Here is a 20,470-nt window from a genome sequence, read left to right as displayed (position 1 = left end):
TCGAGTGCAACTGAACCCCCTGTGTGGGGATTGTCAAATTGTTTCACGTATCGGCGTAGTTCACAGGTGGATTTATTTTTGCGACAGCCACTTGGCACGGTTCTCTTAGAGGCATTGAGCAGAACTTGTGGCAAAGGCAGCGTGCAACGGGAAGACCATTCAGCCAAGCAGCTACGGAAGACCATGATTCTTCGTTACATAGTTCCATGAGCGCCGTGGTCTTATTGGCCGTTCAGCACTCACAGGCTCTTGGCTTTCTCAGCATCCTCGCTTTTGTACTAAGTAAATAGGGACAAACAATGTGCTTCTTCGTAGTTCATATCGGAGCGTGGAGCACCGAGCAACCTCATTCTGAGTACTCGGACCGGTATCACAAATCCCGCGCAGGGAGCTCCCGCAGGGAGCTCCGAGCACTCCTCAGAAGCAGCTCTAAAAGATCTTGCTCACCCGAGGGGGGCCTTCTTGTTCCGTCAATAGAGGTATTGGAACGGCTCGAAACGCCTCTTGGCGAGTTTAGGCCGAAGTCTATGCAACCAGCACGTCCTCTGCCAGATCAATGCAACCAACGTGGTGGCAACGGGAAGCCATATTGTGTACCTCTGCGCATATATTCCAGAAAAGTGGGACCCGTCTACACTGCTGTAAGGATGCACCCTGCTCATTTCGTCGTCTGCTCCCTCGCTGCCTCAAAGGCTGCCTGCCAGCGAGCTCGTGCGTTCCCCTGCAGCGTACTTTCCTTTACTTTGTGACGTTAACGATAATATTGAGCCGCTCCAGCCCTGAGGCCGCCTGGTAACTCCAGTGTGTCTGTTTCTCACAGTGCTTGTCTGGTCCAGTCCATCTTCCTGCGTGAAGCGCCTGCAGCACTATGTGACTTTTGGTCCTATCATCTTGCTGCTTTCTTAACCCCCTAGTATGAAGTAATTCTTTGAATAAGCAACAGGAAATATCTTATGGGTTTAGCCTCCATAGCCATCTCTCATCCTCCTGTTCCGCATCTTCCTCTCCACTGGTCGCCGGCGTTCTCAGAGTCTCGCTGATGCAGTGAACGCAGCACATTGTTCTAGTTAATTGTCAAACACAGTGAGCCATGAGCATATAACGGCGCATCTTTGATTCATCACTTCTCATTCTCATACTCTCGCCTGCAGGACCAAACAGCAGTCTGCTGGTTGGCACAGTCCAGCCCTGCTCGCAGTCCCACTGGTACGTGCAGCAGCTTAAAACTTCCAGAGTCTCCTCATAAAATTTAACAAAGCTTTAGAGTTATTCGCGTTTTTGTCTGGTGCGTTCGCTTGGGCAGTTCGTTCTGCCCCGCGGCTTTTCGCGTTGTCATGCGGAGGCCTCACATCAACGACATTGACAGGTGAAGGAAACATCTCTTTGAAGTATCTTTTCCACTGAACTTCAATTTTTATTCTCAAATGAAAATTTTGAAGTAAGGGCAGCTGAAGTCTCAACTGCCGTATCTACTGCGATCGGATGTCGGTACACGTGCTTCTCACGGCGAAAGCTGCGCTCTGGTGCTGCTGCAGTTTCTGGTGGTAGTGTTGGCTCAGCCTTTGAAAAGGAGCCAGCGTCTCTGCTGCAGTGAGGGGCTCTGCGTTCATAATACCACGCCACGAAACGCCCTGGCAGTCCAGCTCTTGTTGGCGCTTCCTCACACACATCTGCAGCACAGGCTCTAGGCTGCGATGCAGCGGACATACGCATCAAAGAAAGTCATATCTAGTGTGTGCTGCATCATCAGCTCGTTGCGCCCAGGGGATGGGGTTCCCTCTGCTGTCCCTGCTGATGCAGTTGGCTCTTTTTGTCTTATTGGGGCTGATCGCGCATGCAGAAGCGGCGAGTAACGACTCCGACATTTCTCTTGTGCATCGAGGCGAAGCTTTCTGGCTGTGCCGCACGGGGACAAAGGGTGTTTCCTGTGGCAGCCGCAGGGAACCGGCGCTTAATGACTCAAAAGTATATTGCGGCAGTGGCTTTTGCTGTCCAGACACGGAAGATGTTGTTCCTCAAACTTGCAAGGAGGAGCCATGCGAAAAGCAATTTCCCCGGACTCCTGGAGCTTGCAGTGAGTTTATAGCATCCTAATGCCTGTCTCGGAAAGGTGAAGATTGGCGCATGAACTTGTCCTTGATATTGGAAGCGAGGCTTACGGATGATACACTACGCTTCACGCTATTATATCTTCGTCTCGTGTTCTTTAGTACCAGATGCGGGCGGGGATGTTGCCTGTGTTCGACTGTTTGTGCGTCTGTGTTCCGCTGCAGACTGTGAACAGTTTGCACATAGCTGCACCTCCTCTGATGGGGCTTCGCATTGCGTAGATATCCCTCTAAGCGGTCGCCTGTCAGGGGCTGCTTGCGTCTGCAAATCCCCCTACACTGCGGACCAACGCCGTCAGAAGTGTGTGCTGAGTACGTCCTTCAAGCAAGCGGTCCTGCATCAGTAGAGCACTTCAGAGCGAAGAAAACATGGGTTGCTCTGGCCGTGCTGCGTTTAAATGAATTCGTTTAATATTGCCTTGGCCGTTCTGACTCGAGCTGGAAGGGTGCTTCTCATCGCGCCGTCATTTGAGGTGTCCTTGCTGCTGCGCGCAGATTTTTGCTGTGCCTGCCGCTAACCGCAACGGTTATGAATGACCTCCGTATCTCTTTATATTTGGTATGCATGACAAAAGCTGTATGGTTTGCTGTTGGTCGTTTACGGCTGTTTCTCAGACGTCTGCGAAGACAATGCTTGTGGCCCACCAGAAGCTGTCAAGTTTTGCTACCCGTCAAGGGTAGTGACAAGTCCTCCAGGACAGACCAAGTCCGAAGCGACATGCGTCTGTGCGCCGAATTTCGTGCTGAATTCTGCGTTGCAGAAATGCGTGCCTGCCCCTTATGACAGGTGTGATAAGGAGGCCCCATGCGGCCCTGTTGAGGGGGTCAACACATGCAGTGAGCATCCAATAACTGGCAAGTTCATATGCACGTGTCGGTCGGGATACGTGCTCAACACAAGGGACAACCAGTGCCAGAAGAGGTGCTCAGAGGAGGAGGCAGCTCTTTGTGGCTCGACAGAGGCACACGACGCTGAGTCTTGTTCCATGGGCATCGGTGGGAGGGTGTGCGCTTGCAAAGACGGTTATACGTGGGATGCGGCACTCCGTCAGTGCGTGGCGTCTGATTGTTACTTGCCTTCATGTGGTTGGCCAGAAGGCGTGGCGACCTGTGAAAAAAAGCAAGGGAAGTCGGTTTGTACGTGTGTCGATGGATTTCAAATGAATGCATCGGGAGAATGCTTACCGGAATGTCCCGCAGGCTGGCGGTACAACAGAAACCGCGAGCTGTGCGAACTTCCCCCGTCTGCATGCCCACTGACGGATTGCGGAAGCGATGAGTCGGTTGAGGCTTGCCTGGTGGACAAAGATTCCGGTACACAAATATGCAAGTGTAAGGCAGGCTACGGTCTCGACACGCGAACGGGGAAGTGTGCTTCACTGACTGCATGCGATGAGGACACGTGCCAGCCGTTTGGACCAGATGCAGTATGTGTCTCGGACGGCTCCGTGGAACACTCATGTCAATGCATTACTATGATGAAGACGGTGGGAAACGAAACGACGCCAGTAGTCAAGGCGTGCGATCCAGTAGAATGCCCTGACCCATCCATTTGTGGGTACCCGGAGGCGGTTATGGAGTGTCTATGGGGTGCTTCAGCCCACCACTGTCTCTGCAATGGCATGTACATGCTGAACGTACACACAGGCAAGTGCGTTCCTAGGGATATGCTGATGATGTCGACAACTAAAGTGCCTGAAGGGTCTCTCCGAGTTTCTGCGTCCCGCGCCCCATTGCATTTTAGAATCAGTGCTGCCCCATGCGTTAGGGCAGAGTTCAACACGGCCAGTAGGACTTTCGACGTACAGGCGTATCATACAGTAAGCCGTTTTAGACGAGGTGAACTATCCGAGCTGTACATACCTTACAGACGGTTTTGAAAGCGGAGCCGCGGCCCCATATGTACGCGAGCTTGAGTACAAGTGCAGGCGAATATGGCGCAATCGCCATATTGTTTTCCCCAGACACGGAATCGGAAATTTCGTACTTCGTGTTTGTGTGTGTGCATTGTGTCTTGCGCTTCGCGGCATAACAGAGTGGAGAATATCACACGACTAGACTTACGCTGCCGTATCACTCAGGGCATCACACAGGAGTGGCTTTTACATGTAGGATATCTCCGGCCCCCGGGGGGTTCGATGTTTCTCTGGTTTATGAATTACGCCCGAGCAAGCTTAGACAAACCGTGGAGCAAACATCCTTTCGGGTTTACACTGACCCAGTCACGCGGCAAGCAGTCCGTGATGCTGCGGGCAGCCTCGAAGGTGCCGTCGCTGCTGTGAAGGTGTCTGCGAAGCAAACCCCTTGCGAGATTTCAAACGTAGCGGTTGTGGCAATGTCGCCCGAAGATGAGGATCAGGAGCGCTTTGAGAATCTTAAAATTTTGCTTAAGAAGTTGCCTACAGCTGACGCAAACGCTCCATCAACGCCTTCTGGATTCCCAGAGCTTAACGGTGGCCAGCAGCAGCCAGGTGAAACAGAAGTGGATATTATAGCGTTCCCTTCACCATCAGAAGACACAGAAGAACCGCCAGAACCCGAAAAAGACACGCCTCTGCAGTTTCCTTCACCTACCGACCCAGTTGTCCCTACTGAAAGTGGCGCTGGAGCCAGTGCACCATCGACAGGCGAACAAGCCACAGAGCCAGGCAACTCCGGTGGTCCAGGGACATCGAATCCCTCAACGGATGATTTGTAGAGTTGTTGGCCTGCTAGCAAGGATAAACCGACAGCTCATTCGGGTGTGGAGACATTATACAGCTCTAAGTACTGAGGATCGCATGAGGCAAGTATAGCGAGGATGTCGCTGCCAAATAAGACTGCTTGCAGCTTCGTATGGGGGAAGAGTTTTTTACATTGTAGGAGTTGGCCACACTGGAGAAGATGCCTTTTCCCCAGTTGTGCTGTGGAGGTAAAGTTGCTGCGCTGGCGCTCCCCGGAAAAGCATTCGTTTTGGAGCTGTTGTATCCCGCACAGGTAGCGGAGTGTTCCTTGCTTCGTTCACTTGCTTGCGTAAAATGGTACTGTTCACGTGCTCGCTATTGATCCACCCGCCGGCACTGGAACCACGATGGTGAGGAGGCGTTTGCAGGAGTTATGCATTTTAAGCCAATTGTGTATTTCTCAGACTAGAGGTGGGAATGGCGTTAAGTGATTTCGCTAGGGAACTGAGGCCATCTGCTACCCTCGTAGGAAGCTGATGACCAGTCACTTTGGGCTTTGATGATATGGCTACGCAAATATTCCGCAGGCTAGTAGCAGCACATTAGTAGCAAACTTTGGTATCTTACTGCGTTGTTTACACAGAGGTCAGCGTATATACACGGAGGTTAGCATACGTTTAGGGAGGGTTAGTAGCATATGGTCGTGTGAGGGCAGCATGAGGCCGTCAAAGTTGTGTATACTGAAATGTGTTTGTCGGTGCTTAGGTTGTTATCTGCATTGAGTCAGAAAATGCTTTGAAGCTAGCGTCACGTCTCCATGGAACTAGCTTTTCGACCAGCTTTGAGGCCATTGGAATGCCTATCTGACCTTCTAACTACGAGCACGTGTGGTACAGGCTCATTTGAGTAGTTCTTGCGTGCGCTCCTCTTACAGGATACAGACGCTTTGAAATAGCTCCAGTATATGTTGGAACTGCGCACTAGTTGCCGCTTCTACTCCAGGCTCAGGCTTTTCGCGACTACTTATAGCACTGGCGAATAGTCTGATGTAGATGGTGCTCTTCGCACAATTGTTTTTGTGACTCGGTTGATGTTCCGAAGCTCACATGGTCGGCCTTTTGGCAGTGGAAGTTGGGGAGATCCAGCACCCAGCGGCGCTGCATGATGAGCAGCATGCAGAGGAGAATGGCTGCTCCTGCCAAGCAAATCAGTTAATTAAAAATTATGAGCGTCCAACTGAAGTGATCGTTCTACTTCCATGCATCCTTATGAATGGCAAGATGGGCCTTAGGTCTGCTGGGTTGGGCGCACGAACTGGCGAACTTGCGTATTGACAGCGCTACTCCAGGCTCCTTCGGTTTTGCAGTGTAGCGAAATGATCTCTGTACTTTCTAAGGGCTTGAATCGCTTAGGAATGGTCCCACAGATGAGACATATCTATCTGAACCTCTCCCCTAATTAGCGCTTCTCGGGAACACAAGCAGCTGGCTATGTCAGCTGGGTATGGTCGGCAACAACACGGATGAGGATGTAGTTGATCAATCAGTTTTGAGGTAGATAACCCATGCGGGCAGAGCATCGGCGCTTATTATCAACCGGCCTGAACAGCTCAGCGCAGCGAAAGCTTCAAGCAGGTGTGCTGTGATTCGGCGTGGTGGTGTCGTCAAACAAGAAAACCCAAAGCATGCAGCTACCAACATTACCTCAAACGCCTGCATTAAGATTTGCATTAAGAGCGGGCTTCCATCAGACGGTAAGCTTAGGCCTTAAGGGATTCATGACAGTCCATAATCCCAAGTGTATTTGCAACGTTACCCGTGGCTTTTGCCTCAGTTTTCATCGCAACGGTGAGAGTCGTGGATTTTCGCGGCTCCAGGCGGAAGGACTTCTTGTCTATCGAAAAAACTGGCTGGTCTACCTAAACGCGGGGTGCAAGATGAAACACAGGAAGCTGTGCGCTTTAAATAAAGAGCTTGTGATGCGAAGGAGTATGTGACGCTCTGCCTACTCTGTTGTTCGTCTACGACATGCAGCATTTGTAGACGAACAATGGGAACTGATATCGGCGTACGCCGCCTCTCATAACCACACCTGAGCTGCGAATTCCGTTGCTGTGTCCAAGGGGTTCTTAAATTCAATTAGAAGGCCTTTTCCCTTTGGCACTTTTATTGGCCCCTGAGCTTCTGGTGCCGTGGCCCGTCCAACCAAAAGGGCCTGTGCAGAAGTAATACGAAGGCAACAGCGACGCTGTTGGAAATGTCGAAGGCGACACATGATCCAGCGCATTAACAGATGCAGCTCTTCCCTGTGTTTGATCTCGAAGGCTTTACCTTGTATTCTTGGCCTTCTGCGCCACGAATGCACAAGATGGCCTTGGTGTCTTGCAGTCTAGAAGGAACAAACTTGACGGGGACGCAGATTTCAATCCCCTGTCCGTCAGTATCTGCTTGGAGTTGCATCAGCTTGCTCTCAAGAATAAACACGTCTGGTGCATTTGCTGGCCTTTGAGGAAGTGAGTACTCTGCTGGAAATTCCAGACTAATTTGGTACACAGTTGCCTTTTTCCCAAAATGCATGAAGCGAACATATTGCTGCGAGTCCCTTCCCAGAGGTGCCGAAAATGTGATACGCTTTTCCACTCCAGGGTTCTTCATCTCGTACTTTACAAGGTACTTGAATAACCCCAACTCCTCACTAGTTAACGAAACGCTTGCCTCTCCACTCCCTGGGACCGTCGGCCTCATCAGTATGTCCACTGTGGATGTTGATTGAGGAGCAATGGCAAACGACTGTGGTAGGAAGCTAATTTCTTGGTGAGTTGATGTGCACTGAATGCTTGCGCGTTTACTCGACGGATTTTCAATCTCAAGTCTGTGACGGTAAAGCTGACGAGTATTCCCGTTGAAATTGATTGTTCCCATGGAGCCTCCTTCATTAAATTGAATTCTGGCATCCGCAAGTGTAAAATCCCCTGTTGATGGATTTGTGAATTGAAAGCGGATCACTGAGTTACAGGGCTTCAAAGCAAAGACGGAAAACCTGTAATCCCTAATCTGACCTCCTGGTACATCTAAGAAAGTGGGAGCCTGAGCGCGTTTAAAAAAAAATTACTTGCACGCTACACAGGAAAAGGGGCTTCGTAATTCGAGAGAGCGCTCTAAGCATCAGGAGCGCAGGCGAGGTGAGCTAAAGAGCTAACAGTGATAAGCACTGTGATGTTTGTTATTCCCCCCTATAGCATTCCAAAATAGCTCCAAAGAAATATGAATTGGGTTCTTGCAACGTTGAAATCATTTTAGAGATAACTTCACTCAGCTTGCTTACCTGAACTTGCAATCCATGCCCTCCAGTCAGTTGCAAGATTGTGTAAGTTGCATTAAAAGCTTGTCTTGAACCCAGCCAGTTTCTTATCTTGATGTTCACAATGGTCTGTTGTTTGCAGGTGGCGACTAGCTCGACTGTCTGCTCTACAGTCGGCTCTGTTGCGGTTCCAATCATTCTGAGGAAAGAGAAATGCCATATAAAAGGACCTTAAAATAGACGACATTCACATATCTCTGGCATAAATAGGCTTTTTCGGGCTCTACAAAAGTACTCAGAGTCAAAGGCACGCGTTGAAGAGAGAAGATAAGCCTTAAGTTGCAGACGGTTGTAGTTTGGCTACAGCCAACGAGCGAAGGAGTGGGTAAATTCGGATTCACTGGCGAAGCCCTTGCAGTCATGGCAGTTGCTTTCAAATCTATTTGATGCGGGTCTTTCAAGGAATACCGGCAAATGTGCATACTTAAAGTACCTAATGCAACAAGCTTCCCCAGCTGGAAGCGCGCAAAAGATGCTGGCTGAGTGCAGGGCGGGAAGTGAGTGGGAATTCGGTTTTGTAAGAAGCTGGTCAGGACTGGAGCTTGAGTCAGCAGTCATCGTCAAGGGATGATACGTAAGCTGAAGTGCTACCCTTTGCTGAGGAGGTATTGTGACCGTCCCACAAGGCTGGAAAGAGAAATAATTGGCATCGCGTGGGGATTCTACCGAAATGGTTGGCATCGCCGTCCATTCCACTTTTTTTGTGTTTTTCAAATAGAAAGTTTTCGTGACTGGGGACCGAACACTAGTAGCAAACTTCACCACGTGAATGGCATCGGGCGGCAAGCAAATGCCCTGGCCTGTCACTGGAAATTGCATGCGCGCCACTTCTGTAGCTGGCTCTTTTAAATTAGATATGGCATTGCCAAAGCACAAGATATCTTTGATCTCCAGCTCTTCTGTGGCCTGAAGGAGCACTCCAGACAGTGGTAACACAGAAAGCCGTGTCATATTGATTGCCATCACTCCACATGAAGCGCGAACATTCTGACAACTTTGGCTAGTTCGGAGCAGGGTTCCTTCATATAGTCACGGCGTGAGCAGATGGACCAGGCAATTGGCCAATGCTGTCTTTCCTGTCTACCGCGCTCGCTTTGTGTAGGGCTTGGCTGATTACCTTCGTAGGACGGAACGTGACTGTCACGGGAAGGTCGGCTTGCGGCTGCAACGTCCCATGGGATGGGCTAATAGTTAGCAATCCTCGATATGCATCCAAGTTTGAGAAACGGAATGTCATTGGCAGCTCACCAATGTTGGATAGGAGCACATCTCGAGATACCCAAGAGCCAATAACAACTTGACCAAAAGCGACAGAAGGGGGTCGAAGTCGAAGCTGAAGTAACGGCACACAAATAATGCAGTACAGGAAATATATCACCCGCACCCTTTTCTGCAGGCAGTTCCTCTGATGTAGGAAGATTTGTGTGAGCACTGCAAATGCACATCGCTCATGCACTAAACTATCTTCATTTCACTAGTTCATCCATTTTGACCTCTGCTTCGAAACACTTTCCAGATATATTGCACAGGAAAACTGGGACTGTCTGAAGGCCGTCAACGCTTTCAATTTGGCAATCTGCGACCAAAGGTAACTGGAACTCTTTGCATGCTGCAGTGGGTCGAAACAGAATTTCAGCCGAAATGCTTTGCTTTGGGAGCAACTTAATCGTCGACGAAGGCGAAGAATGAGGTCTCCAGCTGACACCATTTGCACTGAGAATGCACACAAAGGGAGTAACACAAGGAATCAAAGGAAGCTTTTAATGAACCGAAAATCACAAAAGAACCCATGCAGAGTTACGTTCTGCCGCAATGCGGCAACTTTGACTTTGTGTCAGACGTAATTAGCTCAAAGACCTGAGCTGTCCATCTGGGCTCTTTAAATAGAAAGATAGTGGCTTCTTAGAATGGTTGATAATGCGGATGACTTGGCATGAGCCTTTTCCGCGCAGCACTGGTTGAAGCTTAACGACGCCGTTGTCCGTGCCTTGTGCTTCCAGCCTGCCAGAAAATGAGCATATTGGCATTGGACTAAGCAGATGAGTACTCCTTGATTATGGGTGGCAGGAAGAAAACGCACGAATTTCCTCTTGAATGGAGGGTGCGCACCTCCTGTTCAGGATGGTGCAGTTTCATGGCAGAAGCTGACATGTCAGGATCTTTCGGGTTAATTTTACAGTAGCACAATCATAAATGGAGATTCACACCTGATGGAGGTACCCCTTCCGAAGACTTGTATTATGGCAGCGGGCTGGTCGTTGACGAAGAACGGGATTTTAGCCTGGTACAACTTCGCTTCTCGAGGGCTGAAAGTAATTGGGACTTCTATAATCTCTTCAGGAGACAAACGAAATTGTACTGGTTTAAAGTCGAAAATTGGCGTCGGCGAGAACGAGGATGAGATGGAGCATTCGTGATGGGCATCTGTGTTCGTTATCTTCAGAACAGCTCTAGAAGATATCCGCGGTGCAGGGAGCATGGCGTCATAATGCGCATCCATTGTATCCGGTGTGAACAGTATTCCAAAATCGTGGGTGGTGAATGAAAAGGACACTTTGGGGACTGTACTAGAGCCAACTAGCAGTAGACTACAAATTGCTTTCCCCTGGACATCGCATATTGCTTGCAAAGACTGCAGTGTGGTTGATGCGTCCGGGATGAAGGTAGCTGTGCAATCAAACACTTGTCCCTTCTGGACAAACCCTGACATCAAGGCACGGCAATACAGCTTGAACGCACAACGGGATGTAATGGTTCTGGCAAATAGACTGTCACAAAAACATTTTAGGTTGGTGTGCAAAATCTCGCTTCCACACAGAGTCCAAGCACACATTTGGATAGGCATTAGTTGAAAGCATTGTAAATGCACAATTTTATAGCTCTGTGAAGGCATGTGGAGGCGTAGAGCTGCCTAAACAGTGCTGGGGTGGCATGTTGTGAGCTGAACCTTTCTATTTTGTCATACCATGAACGGAAAATGTTGCAACTGATGTGAGACAAAGGTACGGAAGGCTATTTGAAGGCGTCTTCATGAGGCTTGGTGAGAGGTCGCGACACTGACTAAATTTGTTAATGAGCATTGTTACTTACTTTGCTATAGTCGTGCATCTGGGAATGAGTCAAGCAAGCTCTTTGTGATGAAGCCGGTCTGGCTGCTTACCTGCAGCTGGCTGGATCGTAATACGTTTGGGACTGTCGCCTTTCTTCTGGTCTTTTGTTATCCACTTGAAGCTAAAATCGTACTTTCCGTTGTTGCCTATCCGCAGGATGACCTGTTTAGTTTGCCCCGCTAGTACACACCCAAAGTCGAAACGCTCTGAAGTCCCCTGCAGGGGTCGTTCGGCCTCTGAGTACACAGACAAGAGCACAGCTTTTCTTCATGCCTCTTTTCATGCTTTGCTGCGAGCAGTACAAAGGCAGGAGACTAAACAATTGGGGCGTGCAGAACGACTGATATTGCAAAGAAAAGAACGTCTGCGACCGCTGTTAGTGAAGTGCCCATAGCTCACCTTTATCGACGAGCTTCACGAAGGGGACGAGGCAGTATCCTTCCCCTTTAATATCTAGCCTAAGTGTTCTAAACTTCTGTGCGATCCTGCAAGGAATGCTGACGCTTATGTTCTTTTGCTCCGTGAAGCACAGCTGCACCTTAATGACGGTGGAACTTTCCGGACCCACACTGCCACTAAGTGGCATTATTTTCAGCTCCGATCCAGTGTCCTTCAGGTGAGAGCTAAAAGGGGATACAGCAAAGGCCGAACAAATCAACGTCTTTGTCTCTGAGGTGGAGCGAAGGAAGCTTGTAGACTAGGCTAAGCAAGTGGTGGAGAAGAATGTAGCTAAACAAAGGCGAGTTCCCCGAAAAGCACTTCTGCCCAGGCGGCAATAATTAAATTTAATAGTTTTCTCAAACCAAATTTTTTATTTTATTGGATCTATTACTTGCTCAGACAAATTGTTTGGCGAACCCCTCAGATGCCATGGAGAGCCCTGTAGTGAAAGCTTCCTTCACAAGGATATGCCGCTCACCGATCAAATTGGAAAGTTATCGGAATGGATTCTCTGTTGCGCAGAATGATTGTCTCTTGGACAAGCCTCCCAGTCATCGTAGGCGGAAAGATTATTCGAGGTACTTCAAATGCAACGCGTGGCTCTGTAGTCCTCCCAACCAACAGCAGCATCTGTACCAGTTGCTTTGCTGAGCGCCCGTAGCACAATCCATCCAAGAAACCACTGAAAAGGTACCACTCAGGCTGTTTCGATTTCCATGCCTCGTTTGGTCCACTAATTGATCACGATATGCTCTGCTTAATAGAAGCGCAGAAGCGCCTTTTACGTTCTCACAGAGCTCCTAATTGGATTCTTGCTAGTGGCAAGCGGAAAGCTAGTAGGGTTATAAGGGCCATCGCTTTTTAGACCCTTACTGTTTACATACAAGGTATAGAGAATGCCCAGAGCCTTTCGCTCACACCAAGTTGTGTGGCGCTGTACTCAAAGATGAGTTCGGTCTTTCGACCAGCGAGAATACGGCCGCGGCGCGTCATACATTTGAAAGGCTGCATTGGCTGCATTGGCGAATCCTCGCCTCTAGGAGTTGCTGCGATTTGCTCAGGGCTATATGCTGGTTCGCACTCAAATTCAACGTCGTTGGCCGTTGGGTTGTGCACGTATATGCGGCGTATGTGTCGTACACCAACTCCGATGCCCTCAATCTCAACTACCTGCAACCGCCCAGACGTGCATTTGCGTAACTAGAGGGATGCATCACTCAGTTTACGCACTCTGTGAAAAGCGATATTATGTTACATTTCCACTTTTTCTTTTCAATGGCCGAAAGCCTTTACACCAGTACGCATTGAAGCAAAACACTGCTGCGAGCTGTGTGGGATTCCTGATGAGGCACTCACCGCTACATTGTCGTCGAGTGCAAGAGTAGCGTTCTGTGGGCGGCGTTCAAAGTAGTCCGTTGGCGGTATTTCTAGGTGACAAATCGGTCGAATAGCAGTGGCGTAGACTGGCACCGAAACACGGGATGATCCGTGGAGAAAATTCGGGAATTCGCAAACGAGGTTTCTGCTGAAATCCGTTATATCTTTGGGAGAAAATGTTATTTGCACTTGCTGCGAAGAGAGAAGGAAAGTGCTCTTTTAGTTTCCCGGCTTGCCTTCCAGCATCATAAAACCTACTCTTGGTAGCTCTAGTACTAAAGTGCCATCAGGCAAAAGTGCGCATTGCCACGAAAGTGATCCCCATGATGGTTCACTAGCAGTTGCTATTATGCCCCACATTCTTCCCTTGCTGGGACTCGTGTACACCGACAAAGATCTCACCTGCTGACCCCCACCAGGAATGCAGCCGCGAGAAGGTGCTACTTTATAAAAGCAAGGATCATCACGTTGACTGTCCCGCTCGAAAAAAAATTCATATGGTAAAGACACCGCAGAGGTGTTGTTCTGCGTCCAACACGCACCACAAGTCTCTGCATTATGTGTTTTACACACCATACAGTATTTGCAAAACGCTGGTAACGCAAAAATGAGCTTTACGGCTTGGAGAACATTCACGTCAATTCCACGCACCACCACAAAAAAAAATACGCGCGATTTTAGGAGGCTTGTATCTTCGAAGTCAATCCGTGAGACGTTCAGTTCGCATTGTCGAAAATCGCTTGCACCTGATATGTAAAGTATTAGTTCTTCCGGGTGCGGTGGGTCTTCTTTCCCTATAGTTGCCCCATCTATTCTAGCTTCGCTTTGCTTGCTCTTGCCTTTTCCCTTAGCTTTTGGAGCAGGCTTTGGTGCGGTCATACTACTTTGGAGACACTGCGCATATGAAGTTGAGAAGGTAATCGCGTGGCGAGAAACATTGAGAGGCTCTTCAGTTTTGAATGTAATGGAGACCTCGCATGCTTCGTTTGGAGCGAGCGTCCCTATTGCTGGTGCCAGGACTAATACGTCTTTTAATTGACCCAAAGACTCAGCGTTTAGCTCGAATGAGATGGCCTGCGTTGACAAGTTTCGAAGCGAAAGAATTTGTGCAGCTGTCTCTCCGAGTGGTACTTCGTTGAGCATCAGGTGATTTCCGTCAAGGAGTTCACCATCATTACTCTTCGGGCCACCTTGGCTGAGCGGAGGCGCTGCTGACCAAATAAGCTCTTCTGTAAAAGCTGCGCCTTTGAGGTGAATGTCCACATTTTCGAAAGGATTGGCATAAGTCGAGATGCGAAATTTGTATTCCCATTCTCCTGGCGTTTGCGGCCGGTAAGCTAGCTGAAACAGTTACAGAGCTCAAAATCTCGGCAATAACGGGAACACAAGATTTACAAGCGAGCCTAGGCAGTACACTGTCCTTGATACGTTACGCTGTGCTGGAGAAGTGAAGAAGCGTAATATAAAGGGCAGCTATCAGTTCACAAGACTTGGATGCGTTGGACCTACAGAGAAGGTACGCTCTTCTTTTGGCATCAGAGTGAGTGAGTGGGGCATGGTGAAATCAATGAAGTCACATTTTGGAAGCAGCAGCCGGGCTGTTGCGGGAATTACTCCTTCATTCTTGAGTAGAACAGGGATCGCCACGGTCCGGTGAACAGCGACCCGCCCGAAATCAAAATGTGGCAGGTGGCTCTTTGGCTCTGAATTGACAGTACACACCCTCTGGTTCTGGTGAACTAATAGCGAATAGCTTGGTTCACATGTCTGTACTCTGAAGACAACTGCTACCTCCTTGCACTTGCTGCTGTCAAGAACACCTCGTGATGCCAACGGCGGATTAACGTACTCGCGTCTCTTTGAGCAACAGAAGCTGGAAAGGAGAATGTTATACTTGGGAGAGTTCCTTCGCCACGTAGATCGAACTGGGCCTGCCCAGAGAGCGAGTTCGCAGACTTTTCGACCGCGATTCGCAAGCAGCAGCTGTACTGCTGCAAGGCTGTTGGCTTGAAAGATAGCATCACATATGCATAATCATGAGGAGCAACAGTTATACGCTTGGGTTCCACGTCAAATGGGCAGTCGTCCAACGCCACTTGCTGCACAAAGAGCAAGCAAAATCATTAGAGAAATGTTTTTGGGGGTACCGAATATCTACGCCTCTGAAGAAGAGAAAGATCTGCGGACTCCTCAGCAACAACTTGAACCCTTGTCAACATCTGAAGAACGTTCTACTTGCATTTTTCTCATGAAGCCCTTTAGCGGCCTGTTTAATTTCAAATACTATTTCTGCAGGAATAAGCTGTGGATTGTCTATCCGTATCGCTTCAACAACGCCTGAAGTTGATCCTGGCAGGCCGCAAATGACCGGTCCAAAACACAGACAGTTCTCTTCTTCCACGAAAATTGTTCCACTGCGTTTCTTCCAGATTGCATATGCCTCATCCATCGTAGATACTACTTCCTGCTCGTGGAAGAGCTGCTCTGGCTGCACACAACAGTTACAGCAAAACTTATATGGTGGTAAAAATCTGCACTTGATAGGCCTCTTTTTTGTCAGTGACTTCTCTTGCTGGCATACGGACTCTGCTTGAAAGCATCACAAACCTTTTAAAACGGTTTGAAACCGCTCAAGATTGATCATTTCGGCATTTGCCTAGCAATATGGGCTACGATGCGTTAGCTTTACAGATCATCCGTGCAGTCATGAGTTCTGTCTTCGTTTGACTCTAACTCACTTCGAGACTTATGCTTGGAATGCTGCTTTGGCCTTGAATGAAATAAGTTGCTGCTGGCTTGATGGGACCGTAGGCGTCAAAATCTATTGGTGAAAACGGATCGGCAAAAAATGCAGCGATAGGTCCAATAGAGCTAACAGAGACATTGCCACCTTGATCGACCTTCACACCATTGACCTGATCAGGTGCACACCATATCGAATTTTTGTGACTCTCATGGACTTAAAGAATAAGATGAGAGGCGTAGTAAGCTGCGCCTTGAAGCAAAAACACTACACACGAACTATTTGCATGATGCCTATAAGTCTTACTAACAATGCCAGATTGAGCGAGTGTGATTCATCTCCTTGTGCATTGTATTCGACTTGGATAAGCGCTTTTGTCCCAGGTTCCAGTTGGCCGCGAACGGGGACTACCCTAAAAGGCCCAAATGTTGCCCCAGGAAACTTTTCTGGAGTCTTTCCTTGAGATTTTGGCGGCTTTCCCTGCTTTGATTTCTCTCCCTTTTGAACGGCTTCAGCTCCACGTGTTGGTTCTTCAGGAGCAGTGAAAATGCAATCCTGGTTAGCCAGGAACCACTCGAATGTAAAACGACCCTTGTTCTCCAGCACGACAGGCCTGGAAACACAGTGAGCGACATTGCTTGTCTCTGGCTACTTCAAACACTAAAAGAGCGTTGTCCTCAAGTTAGGTTCTTCTTCTGTGGCAAAACGCTCTCCGCATGTACTGCCAGATACCGCCAGACCAGAAAAAGTCTTTTTCTATAGCTTCTATCCAATCTTAAATTTAAGAATTTCAGGTTCAAATATACGGCTTACAATGCGCTTGTTTTTCCGCTTTCCACTGGGCCAAAATTGAGGCCCCGAGGGGGAGATAATGATATTTCGTTGAACGCTACAAGCGCCATGACTTGAAGTGGCTGGAGTGGAGGCTCTATCTGCCAACCAGAATCACTATCTTGGATACTGACTGCAAGTTCTTCTGTGCCTGTGAGCTCAACTTCATGAGTGCAGCTAAGGCGTGCAACACACGTTCGTTGTTCCCCTGGCCTGATGTCCCCTCTCTGGGGACTTAACGTCAGCAAGTTTCGAAGCATTGGGCTACTGATGCTGAGATCACAAAAATAGGTTGAGCATAGGTTGAGCGACTCTCTATATTTGGGCGAGCAGCAAGCTATTAGGAACGTGTTGAGATCCAATCATAGTTTCTTGTGGTGCACAAGGAGAACACAACGAAGCAACTTTCTGAGCACGTACGTCTCGAAATTGCCGAATACTGACTGAAGTGTACAGCGGCCGGTGTTTCTATTGGGAGTTCCTGTGAGGAAAAGGGATGGGGAGTGCAAGTTTTTCACCACATGTAAGCAGGCTTACTTGACATCAAATTGGATGCTGTATTTCCCCCTGTTGAAGATAGTGTAGGGTATCTCAGCTTCTTGGTACGCTTGCACCTTGCCAAAATCGAGGATACGCGTTTTTGATGGCAGTTCGATTCCCGCATCGATGCAAAATGATTCTGCCGAAACTACCCAAGGAAACACAAAGATTCTCACAGTGCCATGAGTTTTAAAAGCTTGCAGTCCTGAAGCATTAAAAGCAAAGTGGCTCCCGTTTGAAAACTGCCCGTATGTTCCCTTGCGCAACTTCTCAGTGTCAAAGGGTGGTGCAGTGAGGTCAACTTGACTTGTTGCTGATCACTGAGTAATGGGTATTGGAACTATGGAGAGAACAGCTTACAGCAATGCCATGAGACCGCTTAAGCTGAAAAAAGGCTTTGCTGTCTGATGTCGTTGCTGCTCACTTGCCAAGAATTTCACTTCAGAGCCGTTGGCTATTCCCTCAGCATCACTACACTTAAAAGTGAGACGGCACTGCGCAGTAGAAGCCTTCAGAGAAGCTTCGTAGGAAATATCAAGCGGCTGGCTGGAATATGGTTCCAATGTACCCCCTTGCTCCGGGTAAAAGGAAAAGCACTTTATTGGTATTTCTTGAGTAGAAAAGCTCCATCGCACTGCGAAACCAGTCGGGTTCTCAATTAAGATTCTCCTGAGCGTATTAAAGGTCACAAAAACAACCAGTCGTTCTCATGACTAGAAGCCCGCTTTCAAGTACGCCGCCGCAAATCTTGGATGGGTTTCAAGGATTCATGAATTTCGTAGTCTGGATGATACTTATGAGCCCTCACAAATGAAATTTTAGTGGCTTGTTCATGAGTCACGGGAACCAAGAATAGGGCGTTCGGGCTAGTAGCATTTTGCCCAAGAATGCTAATGTGCTCTCGTTTTCGCCAAATGACTAACCGCTTTGCAATGTGGCCCGCGAGTATTCTTCCGAACGCGACGCTGTCTGTTTGCAAGCATATTTTAGGCGCTATGCAGCGAGACAAAAGCTTTACCTCAAGCGGCTGGTGATTGTCTGATACGCTCAAGATTAGCTTGTCTGCAACCTCGCCTTCGTACTTGGGTAGACACCACAGGTGCATGCGTGCTGTTCCGTTAGGTGGAAGCGTTACTTCAGAAGGAAATAATGAAAAAGTAGGATCTCCTGCTTGACCTTTGGGAGTCCTACGGCTCCTTATCGCCTCAACTGAATAACAGCACACTGGTTACTTATTAAAGCTTTTATTTATTGGTAGGTATTTTGTGGGAGCTTACAGGAACGTTCAGTCTTTCTGACGAGGCATGCACACATGGCGATCACCTATTCAAGCAGCGTATTTTGATATCTATTTAGAGTTCGCGCGAATGCAATTAAAATAGTTTGTGCGAAAGTTTTCTAATCACCTCACCTCCATCTGTGTTCGTTCCTCCAGCAAAGCTCCCCTTCACGGTAGTTGTGAACGGCGACCCGTTCTTCAATGTAAGTGAGGTCATGAAATCCAAAAGCTCTGGGGGTACTTGCATAAGGTTTATTTCTTCAGCTGAAATCACCTTGGAGTACAGAGACTTGACATTTGCTGTCGAACGCCCAGAGAGAAGCTCCCCCCAATCAAAGACGCCCTGCGTCGTAAATCAGGTTCTCATACAAGATGATGCCAAGCACGTTTTAGCATCTGCTATTGCCCTCCCCATCTGTTCTTCTTGCAAGCCTTATGGAGGTGCAACGGCTCATATTTTAAGAATTCTCGAAGGGTGGTGCAAGGTACTGCAAGCACGATTCGTAAGTTAAGCTACGGCACAGAGCCTCTCAGCTATTCGTAACACTCTACAGGCGCCCCAAAAGGTTTGTAAAAATCTTGGCACGGTTCCTAGCGTATGTTTATCACCATATTTCTAGAACCATGGTGCGAGAAGTTCGGTCTTGCCATAAGCACTTGTAACAGTGACTAGGCTGGCTGAAATTTAGGTGGAGGCGTGATCTCAAAATCTCTTTGAGCAGGTCGAGGCGCATATTCACCTCGTCGGTTATGTACGTCTTCTTCAAACCACAGTCAGCTGGCCTCTCCTGCACACTACGCTCGAATAATCCTTCGGGGAAATTCAGGAGCCGCGGTACAGAACAGGTGGCCTTTGTTTCTAGCCGAAATACTTCGGGGTCGCCAACTACAGAAAAGTGAAGAGTGCAAACAAACTCTCCCTCTTCATCAACAAAGCACTTAAGGAGAAACCTCTGCTCGCTTTGAGGCTGCAAAATCCACCTTGCTGCCTTCATGAACCCTGGCTCCACTGCCAATCGTGCAAGTAATCCATCTTCTTCTCCGCTGCACAGCTCATTCACTCTATGTCAAGGACTCTTCCAAGGGCATTTGATAGTGAATATTTTGCGACAGGAAAGCACAACTATTTTGAATGCCTGTGGCGTGATTGTTATAATGCGGTACTGCAGAGATATTATCGGTTTTTTGAGGCATTACCTTCTAACTGCGCAGAAGCTTACTAGCTGTTGCTCTTACCCTCTGTCTTGCTTGGATTTTGACCGAGTATTGGTTGATTGTCCTGAGTCTCTTGCTTTCCTCGACTTGTTTCTCACTTCATCTTCTTCAGGCTTTTCTTGCGCGGAAGAAGGGAGAGGTGTTAATAACAGAAGCTTCGATGGGGGTTCCACTTCAAGTGAGCGGGAAGGGTAATGAACGACTTCCTGGATGTCCGGGACCGGTATCGGTGGCTCATTTGGGATAATTGGCTCTCTGAGAGGCTGCAGTTGTTCAAGGAGCGACTCAATAGGTAACGCTGAGCTCACATACCCCGAAGAGAATGTAATAACGCGAGATGGTGCTCCTGAAGACGACTTGCGACTGCCCCTTCTTGAATTACTACAAGAAGAGGCAGGAGCTGAGGACTCTTCCAGTTCATTCTTGGCTTCTTTCAACATTTCGTTCTCTGCAGATGAGTAAGCCGAGATCTGATCCTGTACAAATGATTGTGCCGCTCTGGTCGAGCTTAGGTAGGCTTCAATTCTCTGGCGCGCCTGTTGAAGAACGTGGTACTCTTGCTTCAATGACTCCGTAATTTCTTCCGTAACATGTGAGGGCAACTGAGAATTTTCCCCCTCTGAGGCACTTGGCGGTCGCTTGCGTCTAGAATCCAACGTTGACGCGGACGCTGAGCCTTGGCCACAGTCGAGTTGCTCCATTATTTCACGTTCTCGCTGAAGCTGTTTCGTTAAAAGTCCCCGGTAAAACGCCACGCCATCTGCAACTAAATTGTGCGCTGATTCGCCTTCGCGGTGAGACAT

At 48.6% G+C, this 20,470-nt stretch overlaps 5 protein-coding genes across 5 annotated transcripts; 1 reads left to right on the top strand and 4 right to left on the bottom strand.

Annotated features, from left to right (window-relative positions):
• Nucleotides 1-1,794: 1,794 nt before the first annotated feature.
• Nucleotides 1,795-4,806, top strand: ENH_00045240 (hypothetical protein, conserved; the record flags this gene model as incomplete). Its single annotated transcript, XM_013585438.1, has 4 exons — nt 1,795-2,074; nt 2,274-2,420; nt 2,724-3,928; nt 4,144-4,806. 4 exons carry the CDS (start codon nt 1,795-1,797, stop codon nt 4,804-4,806), a joined length of 2,295 nt encoding a protein of 764 aa, XP_013440892.1.
• Nucleotides 4,807-6,530: 1,724 nt separating this feature from the next.
• On the bottom strand, nt 6,531-8,269 carry ENH_00045230 (hypothetical protein, conserved; the record flags this gene model as incomplete). The annotated part of the gene is made up of 4 exons (XM_013585437.1): nt 6,531-6,689; nt 6,863-6,985; nt 7,102-7,857; nt 8,096-8,269. 4 exons carry the CDS (start codon nt 8,267-8,269, stop codon nt 6,531-6,533), a joined length of 1,212 nt encoding a protein of 403 aa, XP_013440891.1.
• An 883-nt stretch (nt 8,270-9,152) lies between these two features.
• ENH_00045220 (hypothetical protein, conserved) lies at nt 9,153-10,158 on the bottom strand (the record flags this gene model as incomplete). Its single annotated transcript, XM_013585436.1, has 3 exons — nt 9,153-9,464; nt 9,625-9,844; nt 9,989-10,158. The coding sequence occupies 3 exons, from the start codon at nt 10,156-10,158 to the stop codon at nt 9,153-9,155; spliced, it is 702 nt and encodes a 233-aa protein (XP_013440890.1).
• Nucleotides 10,159-15,271: 5,113 nt separating this feature from the next.
• On the bottom strand, nt 15,272-18,867 carry ENH_00045210 (hypothetical protein; the record flags this gene model as incomplete). Its single annotated transcript, XM_013585435.1, is given in 8 exon segments — nt 15,272-15,547; nt 15,798-15,974; nt 16,109-16,415; nt 16,616-16,906; nt 17,171-17,378; nt 17,598-17,807; nt 18,585-18,807; nt 18,811-18,867. Coding segments are annotated over 8 exon segments (1,749 nt in total).
• A 190-nt stretch (nt 18,868-19,057) lies between these two features.
• Nucleotides 19,058-20,470, bottom strand: ENH_00045200 (hypothetical protein, conserved; the record flags this gene model as incomplete). The annotated part of the gene is made up of 2 exons (XM_013585434.1): nt 19,058-19,496; nt 19,689-20,470. 2 exons carry the CDS (start codon nt 20,468-20,470, stop codon nt 19,058-19,060), a joined length of 1,221 nt encoding a protein of 406 aa, XP_013440888.1.

Source organism: Eimeria necatrix, genomic scaffold, assembly GCF_000499385.1.
Source record: "Eimeria necatrix Houghton genomic scaffold, Enh_scaff33, whole genome shotgun sequence".
NCBI lineage: Eukaryota > Apicomplexa > Conoidasida > Eucoccidiorida > Eimeriidae > Eimeria > Eimeria necatrix.
Note: the sequence above shows the minus strand (reverse complement) of the source record. Positions and strands in the feature narration are given on the sequence as shown.